This window comes from Nerophis lumbriciformis, linkage group LG01, assembly GCF_033978685.3.
Source record: "Nerophis lumbriciformis linkage group LG01, RoL_Nlum_v2.1, whole genome shotgun sequence".
Taxonomy (NCBI): Eukaryota; Metazoa; Chordata; class Actinopteri; order Syngnathiformes; family Syngnathidae; genus Nerophis; species Nerophis lumbriciformis.
This window is the reverse complement of record NC_084548.2, coordinates 53,578,179-53,601,673: the sequence shown is the minus strand read 5'-3', so window position 1 is coordinate 53,601,673 and position 23,495 is coordinate 53,578,179. Positions and strand designations below refer to the sequence as shown.

At 39.1% G+C, this 23,495-nt stretch overlaps 1 protein-coding gene across 1 annotated transcript; it reads right to left on the bottom strand.

Annotated features, from left to right (window-relative positions):
* Positions 1-12,950: 12,950 nt before the first annotated feature.
* On the bottom strand, positions 12,951-23,481 carry idh3g (isocitrate dehydrogenase (NAD(+)) 3 non-catalytic subunit gamma). Its single transcript, XM_061986688.2, has 13 exons — positions 23,197-23,481; positions 22,974-23,021; positions 22,694-22,705; positions 19,635-19,732; positions 19,429-19,544; positions 17,749-17,809; positions 17,539-17,671; positions 16,033-16,166; positions 15,856-15,958; positions 13,884-14,030; positions 13,705-13,799; positions 13,572-13,632; positions 12,951-13,487 (listed from the first exon to the last, which is right to left on the bottom strand). Exons 1-13 carry the CDS (start codon positions 23,275-23,277, stop codon positions 13,386-13,388), a joined length of 1,191 nt encoding a protein of 396 aa, XP_061842672.1. The 5' UTR covers positions 23,278-23,481; the 3' UTR covers positions 12,951-13,385.
* Positions 23,482-23,495: the final 14 nt, after the last annotated feature.

Here is a 23,495-nt window from a genome sequence, read left to right as displayed (position 1 = left end):
AACTTTAACTGCCTTGTTCAATTGTAAAAAATATTCTGTGCCTAAAATTCACATTTCTATCACAATTATCATACTGTAAACATGGTAAGCTAACTTCATTAAAATTAATAGTCCTGTCAATAGCATGGAATTACAATTCAAATGTAGTTTTTTTGTAAGCCTTTCAAAAGAATTCAAAATATGAAAAATTAATGAAAATTAATTTAAGCCATCAGACACTTGACAAGTGGCACATCACATCTCTAATGTAATCATTTTAACTTTTCAACAGAAATAGCACTGCAAAAATATTAAGGACATACTTCTGTATTTTGGTAGTTATGCTGTCAACATTTAACAAGATTTCTTCAACTTGGACTTGAAAGCATAAATAGTATAAACACTTTTAACAGTATAACAGTACTAAACAATTCCAATAGATAACATTGGTGTCATTACCTTTTTGTGGCTAAAATCCAAATTTATTCTATCAGATTGATCATACTGCAAAAATGATATGGTAACTTTATGATAAGTTTACTTGAAGTGGCATAAAACACTGAAAGTGATTGTTCCTATAACCCCTTTGTTTCAAATGTTTGTTCCACTTGTGGCAGTCGGGCACCAGCATACCGTCTTTGACAACTTGAAGTGGCATAAAACACTGAAAGTGATTGTTCCTATAACCCCTTTGTTTTAAATGTTTTATGCCACTTCAAGTTGTCAAAGACGTGCTGTGAAATACAGCCGACAGGATTGCGCACCAAACACGAAGCAAGGCCAAAGCGCATGCATGGTGCAGGAGAACAAAGGACTTCTTTCATTTAAGGTTTGTGATAAACCATCAAACTCATTCGTTAAAAGGACTCTACAGTAATATAAAGCGAGTTTTTCTGGACATTATCATGCAAGAAAAGTTTATTTTTGGGACCGCGATCACCGCGTAATGATTTTTAAAGGTTGCATTACAAACATTTAACTGTCCCATGTGATCAGCCAGTGCGATTGGAAGTCCATGCTCAATTATTGCCTCCGTAAATAAAACTTTGGCATTTATCACATCCAAAGAATCTGTTTGGGCGACGAAAAACGTTGAAAGTTTTCCACTTGTATCGCTAGCAACGGCATTAGACTTGTGTTTTTTTGTCCCAACATGGTCTTTTACATCGCTAATTCCTCCGTGTCCGATCGAAAAATCTTGTCTGCACAAGGTGCAATTCGCGTAGTTTTCACCCTTTTTTTTTTTAATTAATGAAAAACCGTATTTTTTATCACTGCAACCGTAACCCGGAATAGGTTGATGAAAACCGTACGAATTACGGGAAAACCGGAGTAGTTGGCAGGTATGCCTCACTAATGCCTTGCATCGTCTATATTAGATATATAACAACGGGTGGGTGCGGGCGGATGGCGGGCGGGTGCGGTTCTGATCAAATGTTACATCGGGTGGATGGCGGATGGCGGATGGTTGACGACTTTCTGATGCGGTTGCGGATGAAATAATTGCCTATCCGTGCATCTCTAGTTTATACATACTAGTGAAAAATAATTCCAGGTGTGTGTGCGTGTGTGTGTGTGCGTGAGACAAAAACATTTCAGTAGTGTTTATAAGAGTGTTTCAGTAGTGTATGTAAGAATGTTTCAGTAGTGTTTATAAGAGTGTTTCAGTAGAGTATGTAAGAATGTTTCAGTAGTGTTTATAAGAGTGTTTCAGTAGTGTATGTAAGAATGTTTCAGTAGTGTTTATAAGAGTGTTTCAGTAGTGTATGTAAGAATGTTTCAGTAGTGTTTATAAGAGTGTTTCAGTAGTGTTTATAAGAGTGTTTCAGTAGTATATGTAAGAGCATTTCAGTAGTGTTTATAAGAGTGTTTCAGTAGTGTATGTAAGAGCATTTCAGTAGTGTTTATAAGAGTGTTTCAGTAGTGTATGTAAGAGCATTTCAATAGTGTTTATAAGAGTGTTTCAGTAGTGTTTATAAGAGTGTTTCAGTAGTATTTATAAGAGCATTTCAGTAGTGTATGTAAGAGCATTTCAGTAGTGTTTATAAGAGTGTTTAAGTAGTGTGTATAAAAGAAAAACATTTCAGTTGTTTATGTGAGAGCATTTCAGTAGTGTATGTAAGAGCATTTCAGTAGTGTTTATAAGAGTGTTTCAGTAGTGTGTATAAAAGAAAAAGATTTCAGTTGTTTGTGTGAGAGCATTTCAGTAGTGTATGTAAGAGGTAATTCTGAATAATGGCCCTAACGGCCCCTCATATTTTTGTATCTGTCCCTATTTCAAATAGACCTCTATATATATATATATATATATATATATATATATATATATATATATATATTCTTAGTGTTTGCAATTTAATGGTGGCACCTTTTTTGAAATGTTTGTTCAAGAAAACAGTTGTTGTGTAATGAACCGACAAAGCAAGTTTCTTTGTATCTGTTTTCATGTGAAGAGTGGAAAGAGCCCCTGGGCGCAACAACAGGGTGACTGCAGCCTCACTTCATGTTGGTGTACACATGTTTTTTTAATGGTTTAAAAGGGAATTTTGCCTATTGTTCGCAATCATTATGAAAGACGTGACGACGAATGTATTTTAAATGCATTCTAAATAGTAAATAAATGCGATCAAAGTCTTCTTACATTGGAGCCTATGGGAGTCGCTCTATTCTCCTATAAAGCCCTTAAAAAACATCCAAACACCTTCATTAAGGTTTTATATACATGATGGAAGTATATATGAAATGTGGTAATGGGCACATTTATAATAGCATTTAATATTTATGTATTTTGCTCATTTTAAGCATAGGCATTCATTTAAAAAAACGCATCACAACATTCACTTTATTTTCAACATCACTGGTTATTACTTACTGCAGACTTCCTGAGAGCCAACAAACATAATAAAACATCACATACTGTACAATGTCTGCTGTCATTAGGATGCCGACTGCTAGGATATTCATATATTCCTGTTTAGATGAAGAATGGCTCATAATCATCGCGAAGAAAGGGGTGGATGGAACCAAGCCTCTTTTCGTGTTGCTCTTGCCATTTCCGGGTATAAATTGGCTGTCAAAGTGTACCAACTTGTTAGAATATGTCCTCATCCTTCTACTATCCAGGTGAGAGGCATGATTTATGGTCGTAATAAAGTTTGACGAGCAAGGAAGCAGCTCATCAGTCGATCATGTCAACATTGGAACACAAGCTAGTGATCACTGCGCCGCTATAAATTGTTTGTCTGCGTTAGCGCTTATAATAACGATATCACAAATATTTGGTTGATACTTAGTGGCCTAGTGGTTAGAGTGTCCGCCCTGAGATCGGTAGGTTGTGAGTTCAAACCCCGGCCGAGTCATACCAAAGACTATAAAAATGGGACCCATTACCTCCCTGCTTGGCACTCAGCATCAAGGGTTGGAATTGGGGGTTAAATCACCAAAATGATTCCCAGGCGCGGCACCGTTGCTGCCCACTGCTCCCCTCACCTCCCAGGGGGTGATCAAGGGGATGGGTCAAATGCAGAGGACAAATTTCACCACACCTAGTGTGTGTGTGATAATCATTGGTATTTTAACTTTATATATAAGTGACAAAAGTGAGTATTGTTGGCGCTTTTGGATGTTTTTTTATTGGGTTTCATGGGCAGAATAGATGACCTCCCACTGGTTCCACTGTAAGCGGACTTTTATTTAAGAGTTAGAATGCATTAAAAGAAATGCATCCGTTGTCATGTCTTTCATAATGATTTTGAACGATTGGCAACATTTTTCAAAAAGTGCAGTTCCCCTTCAACACAAACTATCAAACTGGTATGATTGATTGATTGATATATTGATTGAGAAGAATATTTACATCTTAAAGAATTCAATCCATGTAATGCTTTAAAAAGGCAAATGGATAGCACAAAAAGCCAAAAGGCTTGTTTCCATTGTGGGCCATTAAATATTCATCACATTTGATACATTCAATAATAAAAGATATATAACCTGTAACATGTAAATAAAAAATTACGTTAACAGTTTACATGTCAGGTGATTTGAAAAACAATATATACAAAAAATGGGGGGTGCCGGGGGGGTATATACACTATGTACATGACACTATGTACATGGCTATGCACATGTTGACTCCAAGAGTGTGCGAAACAGAATGAAAAATTATACCACATATAAACCTCTTTGATGCTTCGGAAAGTTGCTGGGTATCAATTTTGGTTCAGATCAGGTAGAGGTTGAGCTGACCCATGATTTTATTGCAGTTTTAAAATTTAGTAGTAAGACATGTGGTGCATGCAAATAGGTCGTCTAATCGGTCCCTAACTTACAATAGGTTTTAGTTAGCAAAAGTCAAATGCTTTATAATAGGGCCTTTCAATTTGATCAATAAGCTGATGATGAAGCCACTCAACAGTGACAGCAAATGTTCAGTGAACTCTCAAATGTTAAATGTTGTCTCTTTCTTCATGTCCCAAAGCCACGCTCATTCACACTTACTCTGTTTCAATCGTTACACTTTATCCCTTTTCCACATCAGTTTTTCCAGAGCAAACATCGCCACCCGCATCTCCTCACTTAGTGGCCAGAAGACTAAAGATGGCGCCATTAGTCATCTTAGATTAGGCCTGTCACAGCACAGGAAGTCCCAATGCGGAGAAGCCAGGAAGAGCCCCTAAACAACAGCCAGCGGAGCCAACCTGTTGGCGAATAGCTGAACGCTGACGTAGGTGAGACGCAGATATGTGTGTGTGTGTGTGTGTGTGTGTGTGTGTGTGTGTGTGTGTGGGCGGGGGGGGGGACCCCATTAGGGTGAATGGACATAGCTGACTGCTTGCAGCTGCTCAGCAGAGGCAGCTTGATTGACTACAATCATCTGGTTAGCTTATCATTACATTGTTCATGTGAACTTCTTGGACAATACTGGGCTTCACATGGAAATAGATGCAGTCACTGGCCACAACATTAGGCACACCTGTGTCAACTGAGATTCATTCAAAGAATTTCAAATTAACAGTAAAAAAAAAAAAAAAAAAAAAAAGTTGCTGTGGTTTACATTACACGGCCATTTAAACATTCATTTAACAATGCCGTGTGTTCATTATGTAATTTGTAGAACTGCACTGCGTCATGCAGTTCATGTATTCACACGTCAGTGCCATTGCTATTTATTGGACTGACAGTAGCATCGGTCAAAAATGTACCAAAAATTACTTAACCAAGTTCCACAAATCTTTGTTGCATTTTATTGCAGATCAGGATAAAGGTGCAGATCCACTCTATTTGTTCTCACTTGTTCATTTCCTCAATCTCTAATTGAATTACAGCGGTACTTCAACTGTATCTGAAATGAACGTCTCCCATTGAAATTAATCAAAATCTAATTATTGGTTCTTGCCCCCCCCCCCCCCAAAAAAAAACAACAACATACTTTTAACATGTAATACACCTTTTAAAAGAAAAGCAAACTTCAGGGTAAACATTGTATGTTGTATTGTTACATATACTGTAATATTCCATCCATCCATTCATTTTCTACCGCTTATTCCCTTTGGGGTCGCGGGGGGCGCTGGAGCCTATCTCAGCTACAATCGGGCGGAAGGCGGTATACACCCTGGACAAGTCGCCACCTCATCGCAGGGCCAACACAGATAGACAGACAACATTCACACTCACATTCACACACTAGGGCCAATTTAGTGTTGCCAATCAACCTATCCCCAGGTGCATGTCTTTGGAGGTGGGAGGAAGCCGGAGTACCCGGATGGAACCCACACAGTCACGGGTAGAACATGCAAACTCCACACAGAAAGATCCCGAGCCCGGGATTGAACCCAAGACTACTCAGGACCTTCGTATTGTGAGGCAGATGCACTAACCCCTCTTCCACCGTGCTGCCCTATATCCTGTATATAAAATATGTAAATATTACATATATGTTATAATTTATATTGCTACTATGGTACATTTTTAGTCTACTTTATACCTGCATTATCCTTTCCATCCTTACACGTTCCATCCTTTGTAACTGAGCTACTGTGTGGAACAATTTCCCTTGTGGATCAATAAAGTTTGTCAAAGTCTACGTCTAAAAACAATACAATAGAATGTGCTACTAACAACTACAGTAGTTTTATGAAATAATGTAATAATAATGTACAGCCTTTACGTTGGAGAGCAAAACCTCTGCAGTATCTCCTTCCAGTTGTTTCACTGTCAAACACACCATCAGCAGCTTCTCCATACATAATTGCTAAATGTATGCCATTTAGATATTATTTTTAACATCCTGGCATTCAACGCTCTAATTGCTTTGCTAAGTTGGTTACACGCTCAGTCATGTTTTTGATGATTTCTTTACTTAATTCAGTATATATCATCCACTTCTTCTCAGCACTATCCTTTACACTCACTTTCTTCCTTCCCACAGTTGCTAAATAATGTTATGTTGCTATAAGCTAATGCTAGCGAGTAACACTGAGAATGTCAACGGAAAAATGCCATTATATTCTTATCAATGACAGAGCAGGAAGGGGCTAGGAACACATTTGAAGTAATATCTCATATAGCGCCCTGTCATTCATTAGTTGACAATTTACTTAGTCATGCAGGACAGCCCCCCCTCCGATCCCAGAGCCTTACGCACAGCGCGTGATCTGCATATAGGGAGGGGCGCCATGTTTAAAGATAACTATGCCAAGAATGTGACTTTGATTCCGCTGCAAGTTGACATTTCAGCATACTGCGGTACCGCAACTTGAGAGTGTTTTGAAATAAGAGCTGTCCCACTGCTAATTGTTATGCTTTAAGTTACAAGCAAAATTTGAGTTACAAGCATCCTCGCCATAGTAGACGTCACAGTAAACCCTGTAAGATCCGACCAAAACATCTGGTCTATTGCTGGGTTTATAAACAGTTGGCGTGTGATCAAATCCTGGCCAAATATTTTCAGTTCAGTTCAGATCAGTTTCAGTTTATTTCGAACATGCATACAATACCATGTAATGCATCACATATTTCCAGTTGTTTCATTACAGCACGTCCGAAAAGGAGTAGGAAGAGCTGATCTTATTTAATCCTACACCTTTTCCTACCATGGCAATTTTATCCTATTTCCTTGTTCTCTGTAACATAACAGTGAACAAATAAATATTAAACAAATATACCATAGTAAGCAAACACATATTAAATACAAAAATAATCTTTGTCTCAATAAAAAAAATACATAAATAAATAAAATTTAAAAAGTGTTCAAGACGTTTATCATAATTCTTGTTCTGTGTACTTTGTGAACACTTGTAGTTTGAACAGTCTCTTAAACTGAATCACATTGGTGCTTTGTTTGATATGTGTCAAGAAGTTATGCAAATGTATGTTATTTTGTTGTAAAAAATTGTTTGTTTTTTTAAATTATTTTAGTAAAAATAAACATGCATCAAATTGAAATTACATTTGATTTCTGTTGGGAACTCGCATGGCTGCCGTTTGTGTGACCCCAAGATGCAAGAACCAGGAGGAGGATGAGCAGGTAAGATGACTTTAATTAACATCAACAGAGAAATGAAAGCAGTCTTGCATGAACGTTCCAACATAAAGAGTTTATCATCCAGCACTGAGGAGTGCTCGAGACAAAGTATAAATAAGATACATGTTGATTGGCAGCAGGTGTGGACCGGCTGCCAATCAACGGCAGGTGAGGAAAAAACAGTGCTCAGCGGAACAAACAGGGAATACAACAAAATAAGAGCACTGACAGGAAGTAAATAGGACACACAAACAGAAATGAAGTGACAGATCGTCACAGATTTCACTTACATGAAAAAAAAAGTCCCAAATTTAGCCTGACTTTAATACTGCTCTTTTCATTTGATTGTGCAGGTGTACCTAATGAAGTGTCAGGTACATCTACAGCAGTGGTTCTCAAAATGTGTTCACCAAGAACCACCTCAGACAACTCTTGGCTCTCCCAGTACCACCATAATGACCAACATTAAAATACAGCAGTCTAGTAGGCCTAAATATTCATTAAAAACAAGGAAGAGGTTTCATTTAACAAGTATATATTTTTTGCCAATGGAACATTATACACAGAGTTTGAATATAGGAAAAAAAAATCACTGTACTTTAATCAAGTGATTTTTAATGCACCACTAGATGGGGCCCACATACCACTAATGGTACACGTATCACAGTTTGAGAAACACTGATCTACAGTATCTAATTTTGAAATTCTGAATTTACATCTCAGTGCACAGAACCAAGGCGATGCAAGCAAAGGGAGAGAAAAAACGTGTGAACTCGCCAACAGTTATGGTCAATCAAATGTGATCGATGTATTTTGAAGTCAGGAATCCAGACAGTGTAAGCATTGCTCCCTCCAAGTTAAACACTCTTACGGCACCACTTTCTAGGAGCCACCTGCTCAAGCTTCCATTGTGTCATCACACTTTGGTCAGTCTGTCAAGTCAACGATCAGGTTACGCAGACAAAACAGCCCTTTTGCATGTTTAACACTCAGAATGCTGGCCAATTGAGGTTATTGGCTGGTGGTCTGTTGCAACATCTCTCCTCTGGCCTGTGAAATCTACAGGCCATCTGCCTCCGGCTTTGGCTCCAGAGGGGTGAAGAGCGATGGAGGCGATGAGAGGAAGAGGGAGGGGTTGTGCACGTTATGATGGGATGTGGTAAATATAGGAAGAAGATGATGAGAATACACTGACCCTATGTGCACAAATAAAACGAATGAATAATAAGAGTGAGACTTGTGAGCCAAAGAGGTGTCTCTGTGGAGTGAATTAGTGAGATCAGTGAAAAGGGGAGTCAAGCAGCTAACAGCCAGCTGATAGAGGCCAAGTACCACACCAGTTCTATTTCTTTACAAAGCTCTTCTTGGATTCCCTTGAATGGACAAATGTGGTCTTAAATGTGCGTCAACAACTGAAATAAGAGAACACACACTTTGTCATTGCATGCTTTGTACGATAGCAATTATTTGTTAAAAATGAGTGGGGGGTCAAACTGTGGGCTACGGGAATATGCATTATCATTGTTTACTATACGACCATAGTAAATTGCTGGCTTTCATTGGAAATGAAGATACATGAGGGACATGGCTCAGAGCCAAAATATGTTCATTTAGGAACATTTGCTCTTCATCCAGGGCCATTATTCTTAGGAAGCCCATTGAGAACCAGAAATATCACATTTTTGTTGAAACAAAAGGTCTGCCAGAAGTTCCAGAACACTCCCACGCCCCACACTGCAAATTATTTGCCTCTTGTCAAGATTGAAAATGTTATTTCTATAGAACCGTCCCTAGTTCTAGGAGCTATTTGTATATATTTAGTCATTGACTTTACACCATGATCTTATAATCGTAATTTTTTTTTGTCTATTGTAGTTCAAAAATGTTAAAATTGAGAAAATAACTATTTAAATAAGATATTTTGGTTTTCCCCACGGCAGAAGAGGGGTTAGTGCGTCTGCCTCACAATACAAAGGTCCTGAGGAGTCGTGAGCTCGGGATCTTTCTGTGTGGAGTTTGCATGTTCTCCCCGTGACTGTGTGGGTTCCCTCCGGGTACTCCGGCTTCCTCCCACCTCCAAAGACATGCACCTGGGGATAAGTTGATTGGCAACACTAAATTGGCCCTAGTGTGTGAATGTGAGTGTGAATGTTGTCTGTCCATCTGTGTTGGCCCTGTGATGAGGTGGCGACTTGTCCAGGGTGTACCCCGCGTTCCGCCCGATTGTAGCTGTGATAGGCTCCACCACCCCCCGTGACCCCGAAGGGAATAAGTGGTAGAAAATGGATGGATGGATGGGTTTTCCCCACAGGATGCTTAATTTAAGGGGCAACTGCACTTTTTTGGATTTTTGCCTATCGTTCAAAATCATTATGAAAGACATGACTACGGTTCTATTTTTTTTAATGCATTCTAACACATAAATAAACATAAATAAAAGTTTGCCTACAATGGAGCCAATGGGATGTCCTCTATTTCGCCCATAAAACCCAATAAATAACCATCCAAAAAGTGCCAACATTACTCCACTTACATTTCCCAACTCAAATATTAACCAAGTATTAGTGATATTGTTATTATAAGCGCTAACACAGACAAACTATTTTTTAGCGCCGTCGTGATCACGAGCTTGTGTGCCAATGTTGACATGATCGACTAGTGAGCTGTTTTCTCGCTTTAGAGCTCATGGAAGTATATTCTAGATAATAAATAACATCTCTCACCTTGATTGTAGAAGGATGAGGATGTAATTTGACAAATTGTTACACTTTGACAGCCAATTTAGACTCAGAAATGGCGAGAAAGACACCAAAAGACGCTTGATACCACACCGCTTTTCTTTGCGAGGATTATGAGAATCAGAATCAGAAATACTTTAATAATCCCAGAGGGGAAATTAAAATTTTCAGCACAATCCCATTCAAGATCAGACAAATTGATTATGAGTCAATCTTCAGATAAACGGGAATATAACAAGATTATATCAGTCGGCATCCTAATGACTTAAGGACTAAGATCTTGTACAGTAAGTGATGTTTTATTATGTTTGTTGGCTCTCATGAAGTCTGCAGTGAGTAATAATCAGTGATGTTGTCGAAGAAAAAAGCGAAAGTTGTGATGCATTTTTTAAATGAATGCTCTGCATATGCTTAAAATGACCAAAATACGTAAATACTACATCTTATTATAAATGTGCCCGTTACTACATTACATATATACTTATAAAAAGTATAAAAAAGAAAACAAAACATGTGTTCTTGTCTTACATAAGGATTGTGAATGATAGGCTAAATTCCAGTTCCCCTTTGAAGATTGCAAGTTTCAGAATAAAAGACTATATTAATAATAATATTAAAATAATAGTAATTATAATATTAAAAGTCCTGCTAATGTCTAGATACACAAATGTCTTATCAAGTAGAAATAAGTAGCTGTATGGACAGATGATTTCACTACTTTGTAGTATTTTTTCCTAAAATCTAGTCTTTTATCTTATATTTTGACAGCTCTTATTCGCATTGCATACACACAGATCCAGTCATTGTTACAGCTGCTACTATGTGTGTGCACGATGACACTGTTCTCTTCACATTTTGCAAAGAGTTGCTGCCATCTAGCGACAAACACAAATACTATCATGACTAAAGCAAGAAAGACTCATAGATGTCTCTTAGGCCCAGAAATATTTGGACAGTCACACAATCTTCATGATATGGGCTCTGCATGCCACCACTTTGGATTTTATATGGAACAACTACAACAGAATTAAAGTGTAGACTTTAAAGTTTCATTTAAGGGGTTGAACAAAAATATATGATTAAACATGTAGGAATTGTAGCTATTTTTTATACAAATGCTTCTTATTTCAGGGTCTCAAAGGTAATAGGACAAATAAACATAAGCCTAAATGTTACCTTTCAATATTTTGTAGAGAATCCTTTGCAGGCAATGTCTGCCTGAAATATGGAAACCACGGACATCACCAACGCTGGGTTTCCTCCTTTGTGACGCGTTGCCAAGCTTTTACTGCAGCTGCCTTCATTTGTCAATTGTTTCGCATTGGGCAGCAGCCTAAGCAGAGAGGCCCAGACTTTCCTCTCTCCAGCCACGTGTCCAGCTCTTCCAAGGCCAGCTGGAAGACATAGTCTCTCCACCGTGTCTTGGGTCTTCCCCGTGCCCTAAACACCTTCCCAGGGTGGCTTTCGGGGGGCATTCTGACCAGATGCCCAAACCACCTCATATGGCTCCTCTTGATGTGGAGGAGCATCGGCTTTACTCCGAGCTCCTCCCGGATGACAGAGCTTCTCACCCTATATCTAAGAGAGAGCCCCGCCACCCGATGGAGGAAACTCTTTTCGGCCGCTTGTACCTGTGATCTTTTCCTTTTGGTCATAACCCAAAGCTCATGACCATAGGTGAGGATGGGAACGTAGATCTTCAGGTAAATTTTAGAGCTTTGCCTTCCGGCTTAGCTTCTCTTGACCACAACAGAGCGATACAGGGTCCGCATCACTGCACCGATCCGCTTGTTGATCTCACAATCCACTCTTTTCTCACTTTCAGAATGTACCAAACTGTTGATTTGGCCACTCCAAACATTTCTGCTACCTCTCTGATGGAATTCTTCTTTTTTCAGCCTCATAATGGTGTATTGAGAGCTCATTTGACCGCATGTGTGTTCACAGCAATCGCTTCCAAATCCAAACGCCACCCCTGGAATCAACTCCAGACCTTTTAACTACTTAATTGATGACAGGTTAACAAGTTATTTTTTGCAGCCTTCTGAGTGGATTTTCTAAATACTTTTGGTCCATTGAAAAAGAGGCGGCTACGTATTAAACAGCTGTAATTATTGAACTCCATCCATCCATCCATCCATCCATTTACTACGGCTTATTCCCTTCGGGGTTGCGGGGGGCGCTGGAGCCTATCTCAGCTACAATCAGGCGGAAGGCGGGGTACACCCTGGACAAGTCGCCACCTCATCGCAGGGCCAACACAGATAGACAGACAACATTCACACTCACATTCACACACTAGGGCCAATCTAGTGTTGCCAATCAACTTATCCCCAGGTGCATGTCTTTGGAGGTGGGAGGAAGCCGGAGTACCCGGAGGGAACCCACGCAGTCACGGGGAGAACATGCAAACTCCACACAGAAAGATCCCGAGGCCGGGATTGAACTCACGACTACTCAGGACCTTCGTATTGTGAGGCAGACGCACTAACCCCTCTTCCACCGTGCTGCCCGTAATTATTGAACTCTTGCTCTAATTTGGATGTGAACATTCTTAAATTACTGATAGTCAGCACTTTAAGACCATTTTGATTATATAATTGTAGCCTGAATATGTTGTAAACAGCTAAAATAACAAATCTTGTGCCACTGTCCAAATATTTCTGGAACTAACTGTACATTATATCATACCAATCACTTAAAAAACACAATTCCAGGTATAATAATTTAATAAGATGCATGTTACAAAGTATTATGGTACCATACGCTAAATACTAAGTCTTTATTCAGTAGACGGGAAATGCTTTAAGTGCGGTCATGTGAGCCAAAGAAAAGCCTCGTGTTTGCACAGTATAAATGACATAGGAATAATCCATCAACGTACACGATAGTACAGTCTGTTACATACATACAGTTAACACCTTTGTTTCAACGTTACAGCAAATGAGATGAGGAAGGCATTAATTGCACGGTGTGGTAGTCTGAAAAGGCTGTAGCAGTAAGTTGTGTGATAAATAACAGAACTGACATGATAAGATATCAAATGGGTGCATTATCATTGGATAATAGAGAGCAGTGTGGATAAGGGAAAACAAATAACCATTTTGATGTCAATAATACAGTAACATTGTGTGTGTTTAAAATCTTTACATGTCGGCTGTGTGTTGCCCTTTACTGTGGATGATCCTCATGATAGACTGGACCACCTCTGATGTGGTGCCCTGTCCCCCAATATCCGCAGTATGCAACTGAAGGGGTGAAACAAAGAGAATACATTTGACTTACAAAGGTGATGTAACTTAGCTCAAACCTGTACGTGACGGACGACTCACCCTGGTTTCATTCATAGTGGTGAGGACTGCATTCCGGATCAAAGTCGCATCATCATACAGCCTGGAGGCATGCAAATAAGGAAGAGTCAACAGTTGCGCAGCAGATGGACCGATAAAATGTAATGTTACTCACTTAAGATGGTCAAGCATCATGCAGCTGGCCAGCAGCAGGGCAGTGGGGTTAGCAATGTTCCTGTTTGCAATACTCTTTCCTGTGTTCCTTGTGGCCTGGAAAATAGATGGTTTTAATCAGCTTATCTTGCAAACATAAATGATGCATGTTCCATCCCCGTAAAAGGAAAGTGTCCTCACCGTTTCGAAGACGGCGTAGTCACGGCCATAATTGGCTCCAGGCACCAGGCCGGGACCGCCCACCAGACCAGCACACACGTTGCTCACCACGTTACCATAAAGGTTAGGCATCACCATCACGTCAAACTGCTGAGGCTTCGACACCAACTAGACAAGCAAATACAAATGTCCACACTGCAGTAGGGTTTTCAAAAGTATCAATATCTGCTTTTTTCCGATTACGTCACTACTGAATACTGTACAACATTTTCCCATGGCGATACACATCAATTTTCAGTGAACACATGCTGTCTTAAAAAAATAAGCCAGTGTTTCCTAGTTACTTACTTGTTAGTGGAAGCCTATCACAAATGGGGCTTTGGCCTTACGATTCGCCCTCGTATAATGTATAATGGAAGTGTGGCGATGTAGCATAACTGTACTGTAGGCGGGCGTAACTCCACTTACCAACACACCTCATATGCTTCTGGTTCGCCAAAGAATCGGACTTAGTACAAATGATCTGTGATGCACTTACCGCTATGCGACTTCGATGCTATATTTAGTGAGTAGAGGTACAGGTGTATTTATGGAAAGACAGGTGTATCTTTGATGATGTATTTATTTGGAAATCAAATACAAGCAGACAAGAAAGTATTCGCCGTGCGAATGAGAGAGGAGATCCGCCACCACAAGCCCAGTGAGTGCATCGTTGACTATTGTTATTTTTTTATGAGCATATTTTGAAGCACAGTACTGTTTTTTAATCAAAACTGTTAATACAATTGGAGGCTACAGGCCACTGCTGTTCTTTTTTTGTGTAAAGTTGTTAGCGCCTTGCATGGCAGCTTCCATCATTAGAGTGTGAATGTGTGTGTGAATCATATGTACTATATTGTAAAGCACTTGGGTAACATTCCAGGTGTGGTAAAGTGCTATATAAATACAGACCATTTAACTATTAGCAGCTGCTACTGCCTTTTAAATCAGTGGACCCCAACCACCGGGCCGCAGCCCGGTACCGGTCCGTGGATCGATTGGTACCGGGACGCACAAGAAAAAAATAATAATAATTTTAAAAAATTTGTTTTTTTGTTGTTGTTTTTTTTAAATTAAATCAACATAAAAAAACACAAGATACACTTACAATTAGTGCACCAACCCAAAAAACCTCCCTCCTACATTTACACTCATTCACATTCATTCGCACAAAAGGGTTGTTTCTTTCTGTTATTAATATTTCTGGTTCCTACATTATATATCAATATATATCAATACAGTCTGCAGGGATACAGCCCGTAAGCACACATGATTGTATTTTTGTATCAAGCGTTAACTGGTCCGTAGTTACAAAAAGGTTGGGGACCACTGTTTTAAATGACGTATGTTGAAGCACAGTGATCTTAAATACTTGACGCTTTCAAACCGTTTTCAATAAAGTATTGAATTCGAAAGTACATAGGTTCAGGTTTTTTATTTTATCATGGTATTGAATAAATATCGAGAATCGTGGAAATTCTTAGGTATCGACTACTGAAATTCTGGTATTGTGACAACCCTTCACTGTGGTACATTTTAAAGGGGGACCTTTTTTTTTACTCATTAATGTCACAAAGTTGGCTACTCGTGTTAAACATTTTTATGCTGCTATGTATCGATTTGACATTGGGCAGGTATACCGAATGTTGTGAACGGTAAATCTATATATTGTCTATGAAGTTTATTTTCAACCGTGTCTTAAATGAGATAAGCAATAGTGGTGAAGTACGTCTTTAAAGTATACACTTATCAGTGTACATTTTTAAAAGATAAAAACATTTATTTTTTTAAATTGTTATCAAACTGGAACATCTCCACTCATGAACCATTTGCAGACATACGGAGAAAGTACGTTATAAATGTGCCAGTGGAACAAAATTTACCAAAGCATGTAAAATACATAATCTAGACCACAAGGAAATGTGTTAAATGTAGATTAGAAACATCTTGTTACCTGCATGGTGGTGTTGTCTACAATCATGCTGTCAAATGTGATGTCAGGGTACCCCGAAGCCACCTCTTTGCAACACTGCAGGAACAAGCCATCGCCTAGCTTCCTGTTAGCGACACAATATGACATTACATCAGGGAGGATCATCCAACTCACACTCAACCTCACAGAGTCACTCACATGATGTTGGCCTTGTGGACAGCAGTGACCCTGCGCCGCCCTTTCTCTCTGGCTAGTCGAAAAGCGTACTCTGCGATTCGGAGGGAATTGTTCCTGGTGATTATTTTGAGGGACTCCACAACTCCGGATACACTCTAGAAGAAGACATTATGCACAACAAATGATAGTTGGAACAGGCGTTAAGAATTATTCCTAATGGGTGTTGATGACTGAAGCAATTGATGCTAAATTGAGTAACTTGTTTGTGGACTAAAGAAGAAGCTATTGGAACAATAAGCTACTGCCATGCTATACACTGTATAGGGCTTGAAAGTGTGACGTAAACGCAATGCATTGTGCGTCGTGCTGGCCTCCAAATAGCTTATTTACACGGCTGAATGCAAGACTCTGTGCTAAAGTTTTGTTTTTTACTTTTAACAAGTTCAAAACATGACGCAAACGTGCGGCATCATTAACTGCTACATTGCAAAAAATGATTTGGTGAGATTTTTCTCTTTTCCAGTGTGAATGCAAAGCAAAGGAATTCGGGTTAGTGAGCTAATAAAGCGGCGGCGAATAACCTGCACAGCAGGCGTGAAACGATCAAACATCACTTTTAACGCCATCGCTTGGTACATGTTAGTATGTTCTCGGCATTTTCAGACTTAAGTTTGATCAAAGCATGTTTTATTTAGTTTCACATGTAGCATTTCGTAGGCTGTTAGCGTTAGCAAAGCTCGCTGTGGGCTACAAACAAAGTACAGTATTTTGGAAAAAAGTTTGGTGTCGGTTTACTTTTAGTCATGGGTAAGTGCAAAAATTATGAAGTGTGCATTGTCTTGAACACTAGTACACACTCACAAGGAGCCCAGGATACTTCATGGAAAAACCTGGCTTTATCCCCTTGCTAAAACTATATACTCGTCTCAATGTTTGCATGCTGTATTTTACTGCAATACTTATTTTACCTATTTTAATGTAATACTACATTTTTATTGAAATCATTATTTTATTCAAGACAGAAGGTTTAGGTTTGCACTTTATTACCGTAATCTCAAAGAGGTAGATTATTTATTTGCATGCAATGTAGAATGCTACATTTTTGTTTACAATTTTGTTAGCAGAAGTATCGCCTCCCAGAGGAAGCTCTTAATGTACTTCTTTGAAAATGATTGCATAAAAAGTAAAATGTATATGTGGTCTAAAAAGAACAAAATTATACAAATTTTATTTTGGCTAAGAGTAGGATGCAGTGTAAGCAGTGTAATTTCAAACTAGTAGTTTTTGATCAAATAAAAGCAAAACTTGTTTTGAAATATACATCATTTGTATTCAGTTTTCTTTAAAAAGTAGGCAAAAAAATCGGGGAAAAATCAGAATACAAATGTTTAGGCCATATAGCCCAGGCCCATATACTGTATGTACAACTACTATACAATGGTGTGACAGTTTACCCCCTTTAATAGTGAACAACATTTGGCTCATCACCCATCGAGGCTTCACTAGGCTCGTAAATCATTGTCTCACCTCATGCTCCAAACTGCTGTACTCTCCCTCTGTGTTCTCTCGTATGATCATGATGTCAATGTTCTTATGGCGAGTCTGCACACCAGGGAGGGACTGGCAGTGCATCACATTGGCATAAAGGTCCAAACGTGTGCTGTTGATGCATTCAACAACTGATTAAACAGCCACAGTGAAGTACATAACTAACGCCAGGGACAAGTTCAAATTTACCGGAGGAGATTATTTCCGGACTTGACAGATGGGGGCATGGTGTGTTTGGTTTCTATGTTACCTGGAAGCACAATTAGACATAGTGATCGTTAATCCCATATATGATTTATCATAAATGATGCTAGTTCCCGCTACTAAGAAGGCAATGCTGTTTTTAATCGCAGAATTTCTTTTTATATCTAAACGTCTAATAAACGTTGAACCCAAATGTTAAATTTAGCATGTTTTAGAGCAGGGGTGTCAAACTCAAATACAGAGTGGGCCAAAATTTAAAACCGAACAAAGCTGCGGGCCAAGGTTGAACAAATTAACCTTTTTAATAGGGACCCAAACAAGTTTTGCATTGAATATTGAACAAGCAACTTCATAGTGACATGCAAAATCGAGTTTCAAATAATAATAATAATAATAAAAAAATATCAATGGCATATCAAATACAATTTAAAAAAAAATGGAATGCCTCTTTTCTCTTTGCTTTTCCTCAGGCTAATTAATTTGAAAATAAACTAATGAATAAACCAACAATTCAAACTGCTCAGTTTGCAACACACTGATCTAATCTGATGTGCCCAAGCCAGATACCTGCCATCTTTTCTTGGATGCTAGTTCATTAATGTCGGTGCTCAGGCTTTGAACTGAGGCATCCTTCATTATCGAACGAAGGTGTTCATCAGTCATTATATCTCGTATTCCACAGTCTTGGGGGCGTGCCTTACAGGCACTGCATTTAACGTCCTCTACGAGCTGACGTCACGTCCGCTTTTCATCCCTTCTAACAACGCGCCCGCCCAGTCACAAGATATGAGCGGCTCCTGTACGCACACACACGTAAATGCAAAGCATACTTCATCAACAGCGATACAGTTTACACTGAGAGTGGCCGTATAAGCAACTTTAACATTGTTAGAAATATACGCCACACTGTGAATCCACACCAAACAAGAATGACAAATACATTTTGGTAGAACATCCGCACAGTAACACAACATAAACACAACAGAACAAATACCCAGAACCCTTTGCAGCACTAACTCTTCCGGGACGCTACAATATGCACCCCCGCTACCTCCCAACCACCCCCCCCCCCCACACACACACACACACACACACACACACACACACCCTTGTAGCGTCCCGGAAGAGTTAGTGCTGCAAAGGGTTCTGGGTATTTGTTCTGTTGTGTTTATGTTGTATTACTGTGCGGGTGTTCTCCCGAAATGTGTTTGACATTCTTGTTTGGTGTGGATTCACAGTGTGGCATATATTTCTAACAATGTTAAAGATTTTTATACTGCCACCCTCAGTGTAACTTGTATCACTGAAGATCAAGTATGCGTTGCATTCACTTCTGTATGCGTGCCAAAGCCGCACATATTATGTAACTGAGCCAGCACTCGTTGGACTGGACGAAAAGGGGATGTTACAATTCTCGGGAGGGGCACTGAAATTTGGGAGTCTCCCGGGAGGTTTGGCAAGTATGAGAATTAGCGGTGTATCGCGGCACCGCCGCTGTAGATAATCAGCGGGCCAGCTCTAGTGTTAATTTGATATCACCTCATGGGCCAAGTGAAATTACACGGCCAAATTTGGCCCGCGGGCCAGAGTTTGACACCCATGTTTTAGAGGCTTATATCTTTGTGAATGTCAGCTAAAATGTTCTTGTTAGTCAATAAACCTCACCTTTAAGGGCAACGCCATTACGCCGAATGGCAGTAATTGCATTGTTGATATCATCCTCAGTCTCCAGGGCGGAATTGACGTGTACCACTTCAAAATCCACGGGCACACAACTGAACCTATGATGATGACAAAACACAAAAGCGATGTAACGGGAATTTCCTAAAATCATCACATTTAAACATTTGATAGTTTACAGTCTGACCAACCTGAAAACTTCTCTGACGTGATTAAAGAGCTCTGGACCGATTCCATCTCCAGGTATGAGGGTCACAGTGTGTCTGCCTCCATACTTAGCTGGGGGAGGCTGCAACATTCATATGTATATACAATATATGAAACTGCTAAAAAAAAAAAACATTACAAAAAATAGCTTAACACTGTTTGACGCTATGTTATGTTACCATTTAATGATAAGTCTGACTTTCAAGTATACTGAACAAAAATATAAACTGAACCCTATTGTTTTTGCTCCCGTTTTTCATAAGTTGAACTCAAAGATCTAAAACTTTTACTATATACTGTACACAAAAGAGCTGTTCCTCTCAAATACAGGTAAAAGCCAGTAAATTAGAATATTTTGAAAAACTTGATTTATTTCAGTAATTGCATTCAAAAGGTGTAACTTGTACATTATATTTATTCATTGCACACAGACTGATGCATTCAAATGTTTATTTCATTTAATTTTGATGATTTGAAGTGGCAACAAATGAAAATCCAAAATTCCGTGTGTCACAAAATTAGAATATTACTTAAGGCTAATACAAAAAAGGGATTTTTAGAAATGTTGGCCAACTGAAAAGTATGAAAATTAAAAATATGAGCATGTAACAATACTCAATACTTGGTTGGAGCTCCTTTTGCCTCAATTACTGCGTTAATGCGGCGTGGCATGGAGTCGATGAGTTTCTGGCACTGCTCAGGTGTTATGAGAGCCCAGGTTGCTCTGATAGTGGCCTTCAACTCTTCTGCGTTTTTGGGTCTGGCATTCTGCATCTTCCTTTTCACAATACCCCACAGATTTTCTATGGGGCTAAGGTCAGGGGAGTTGGCGGGCCAATTTAGAACAGAAATACCATGGTCCGTAAACCAGGCACGGGTAGATTTTGCGCTGTGTGCAGGCGCCAAGTCCTGTTGGAACTTGAAATCTCCATCTCCATAGAGCAGGTCAGCAGCAGGAAGCATGAAGTGCTCTAAAACTTGCTGGTAGACGGCTGCGTTGACCCTGGATCTCAGGAAACAGAGTGGACCGACACCAGCAGATGACATGGCACCCCAAACCATCACCCAACCATGCAAATTTTGCATTTCCTTTGGAAATCGAGGTCCCAGAGTCTGGAGGAAGACAGGAGAGGCACAGGATCCACGTTGCCTGAAGTCTAGTGTAAAGTTTCCACCATCAGTGATGGTTTGGGGTGCCATGTCATCTGCTGGTGTCGGTCCACTCTGTTTCCTGAGATCCAGGGTCAACGCAGCCGTCTACCAGCAAGTTTTAGAGCACTTCATGCTTCCTGCTGCTGACCTGCTCTATGGAGATGGAGATTTCAAGTTCCAACAGGACTTGGCGCCTGCACACAGCGCAAAATCTACCCGTGCCTGGTTTACGGACCATGGTATTTCTGTTCTAAATTGGCCCGCCAACTCCCCTGACCCTAGCCCCATAGAAAATCTGTGGGGTATTGTGAAAAGGAAGATGCAGAATGCCAGACCCAAAAACGCAGAAGAGTTGAAGGCCACTATCAGAGCAACCTGGGCTCTCATAACACCTGAGCAGTGCCAGAAACTCATCGACTCCATGCCACGCCGCATTAACGCAGTAATTGAGGCAAAAGGAGCTCCAACCAAGTATTGAGTATTGTACATGCTCATATTTTTCATTTTCATACTTTTCAGTTGGCCAACATTTCTAAAAATCCCTTTTTTGTATTAGCCTTAAGTAATATTCTAATTTTGTGACACACGGAATTTTGGATTTTCATTTGTTGCCACTTCAAATCATCAAAATTAAATGAAATAAACATTTGAATGCATCAGTCTGTGTGCAATGAATAAATATAATGTACAAGTTACACCTTTTGAATGCAATTACTGAAATAAATCAAGTTTTTAAAAATATTCTAATTTACTGGCTTTTACCTGTATTGTTCACAAGTCTGTCTAAATCTGTGTTAGTGAGCATTTCTTCTTTGCTGGGATAATCCATCCCACCTCACAGGTGTGGCATATCAAGAGGTTGATTAAACAGCATGGAAACTGTTCACACACAGTGTTTACTAAATGCCAAGAAGAACCATGATAAACATTCTGAACGTATTGAACATCACACTAAAAGAAATAAAATTTACCGGTACTTCACTATTTTTTTAAATGTTAATATTTATGGAGTATATTGTGAATAAATGGAGAACAGGAAGTGGACAAAGGTGTTAGCAATTGTTATGTAATGGAAAATGGGTAGGATTAAATAAGCTGTGCTTCCTCCTACTACTTTTCAATCACTGGAAATTGTGATGTATCATGTTGTAATTGTATGCATGTTTGAAATAAACTTGAACCATAAACCATAAGTTATTTTAAAATACATTTTCTGACCATTGACGTCATTCAGCCCCCCACTCCATGTCAAAATCACCCCAAACCTCCATTCATTTGTGCTGCACAATGTTTTTTATTTAACTATTATAGTTACATGATTAACGTTTTATTATTCGTAACCAGCCCCACATCTTGTCAAAATCTCCCCAAACTTAGCCCAAACGTTTGTGCTGAAAAATGTGTTTGTCTATCTATTATAATTTTCATGTTAATATTTTATAATTTGTATGTTATTAGTGTGTTATTATTCATAACCTCCCCCCCCCCCCCAACCGTGCCAAAATCCCCAAACGTGTCCCATTCTTTTGTGCTACATTTGTTTGGCATCACTAGTCATAAATTAGATTTTAGAATTAAAAAATTAAAATGTTTACAACACAAAAGTAGCACAAATCAATTGCAGTGTTATTTTTATATTTTCAATGATAACTGGCGCCAACTTCACACGGGTCATTCTTGTTGTACTGAAATGATGCCTGCAGTATTTTTTTTTTTTTGTCAATTAAAAGTTTTTGCAAAAATGTAGAAGCAGTGTTTAAAAACTTTTTTTAAATGACTCTCCAGCAATTCAATTGACATTGTCATCATTTAATTTGTGTTTTTCCTTGCCTTTCTGATATGATGCAGTTATTTATTGGTAATGTGATGCAATGAAGGTAATGATACTCACAATGTGTTCACCCTTTAGAAGACGACCGCGAGGCATACAGAGGGACAGAAGAAAATGAATCCAAATTATGAACATTGATGACATATTCTATATTTTACTTTGTACTGCCCAGTAAAACTATATTTGAAACAATTCCAATTTTACATACAGTCGTACAATTAGCAGTTTATCTTCACAAATACAAAATACAATTCACTCCTTGGGTCAAGAAGAAAAATAAATCAGATGTTTTCACTTTGACTTATCTGATACGCAAATGTAAGAATTTAGATCCACTCACAGTCAGCACTGTCTTGTTCCTTTGACTTGTCACAATTGGTCCAAATACCTGAAATACAACATTTAAAAACAACAGTGAGTTTGGAAGAAAAAACTTGTCATGTACATTTCTGGTTACTGTCTACCATTTGACCTTGTGCTACGATAAAGACAATGAAACAAGTACAAACTTAATCTACACATATAGTTTGGAGCCTTAATCGACGCATCGTTTATGGTCTTACTTTGACTGTATTTCCTTTTAATCCACCCCAAAAGGGTTTGATGATTTTGGCCATGGAGAATGCAGCAGAGTGGGCAGCCATCTTGGGTTAGAGTCTTGTTGTAGGCGGCAGACGATGACACTGTCAGTAGGTGGGGTCATATTGCATTTCGGCTCATTGTTTCCCCCACCAAAAGCAATACACGCTGCCACATTAACTTACATATACTTTTGTTGATTGATTTTACCATGTTGCTTTTTCATTACTGACCGTGTGATTTAAGGGATAATAATTTACGGGTCTTAGGAAACAAAACGCGG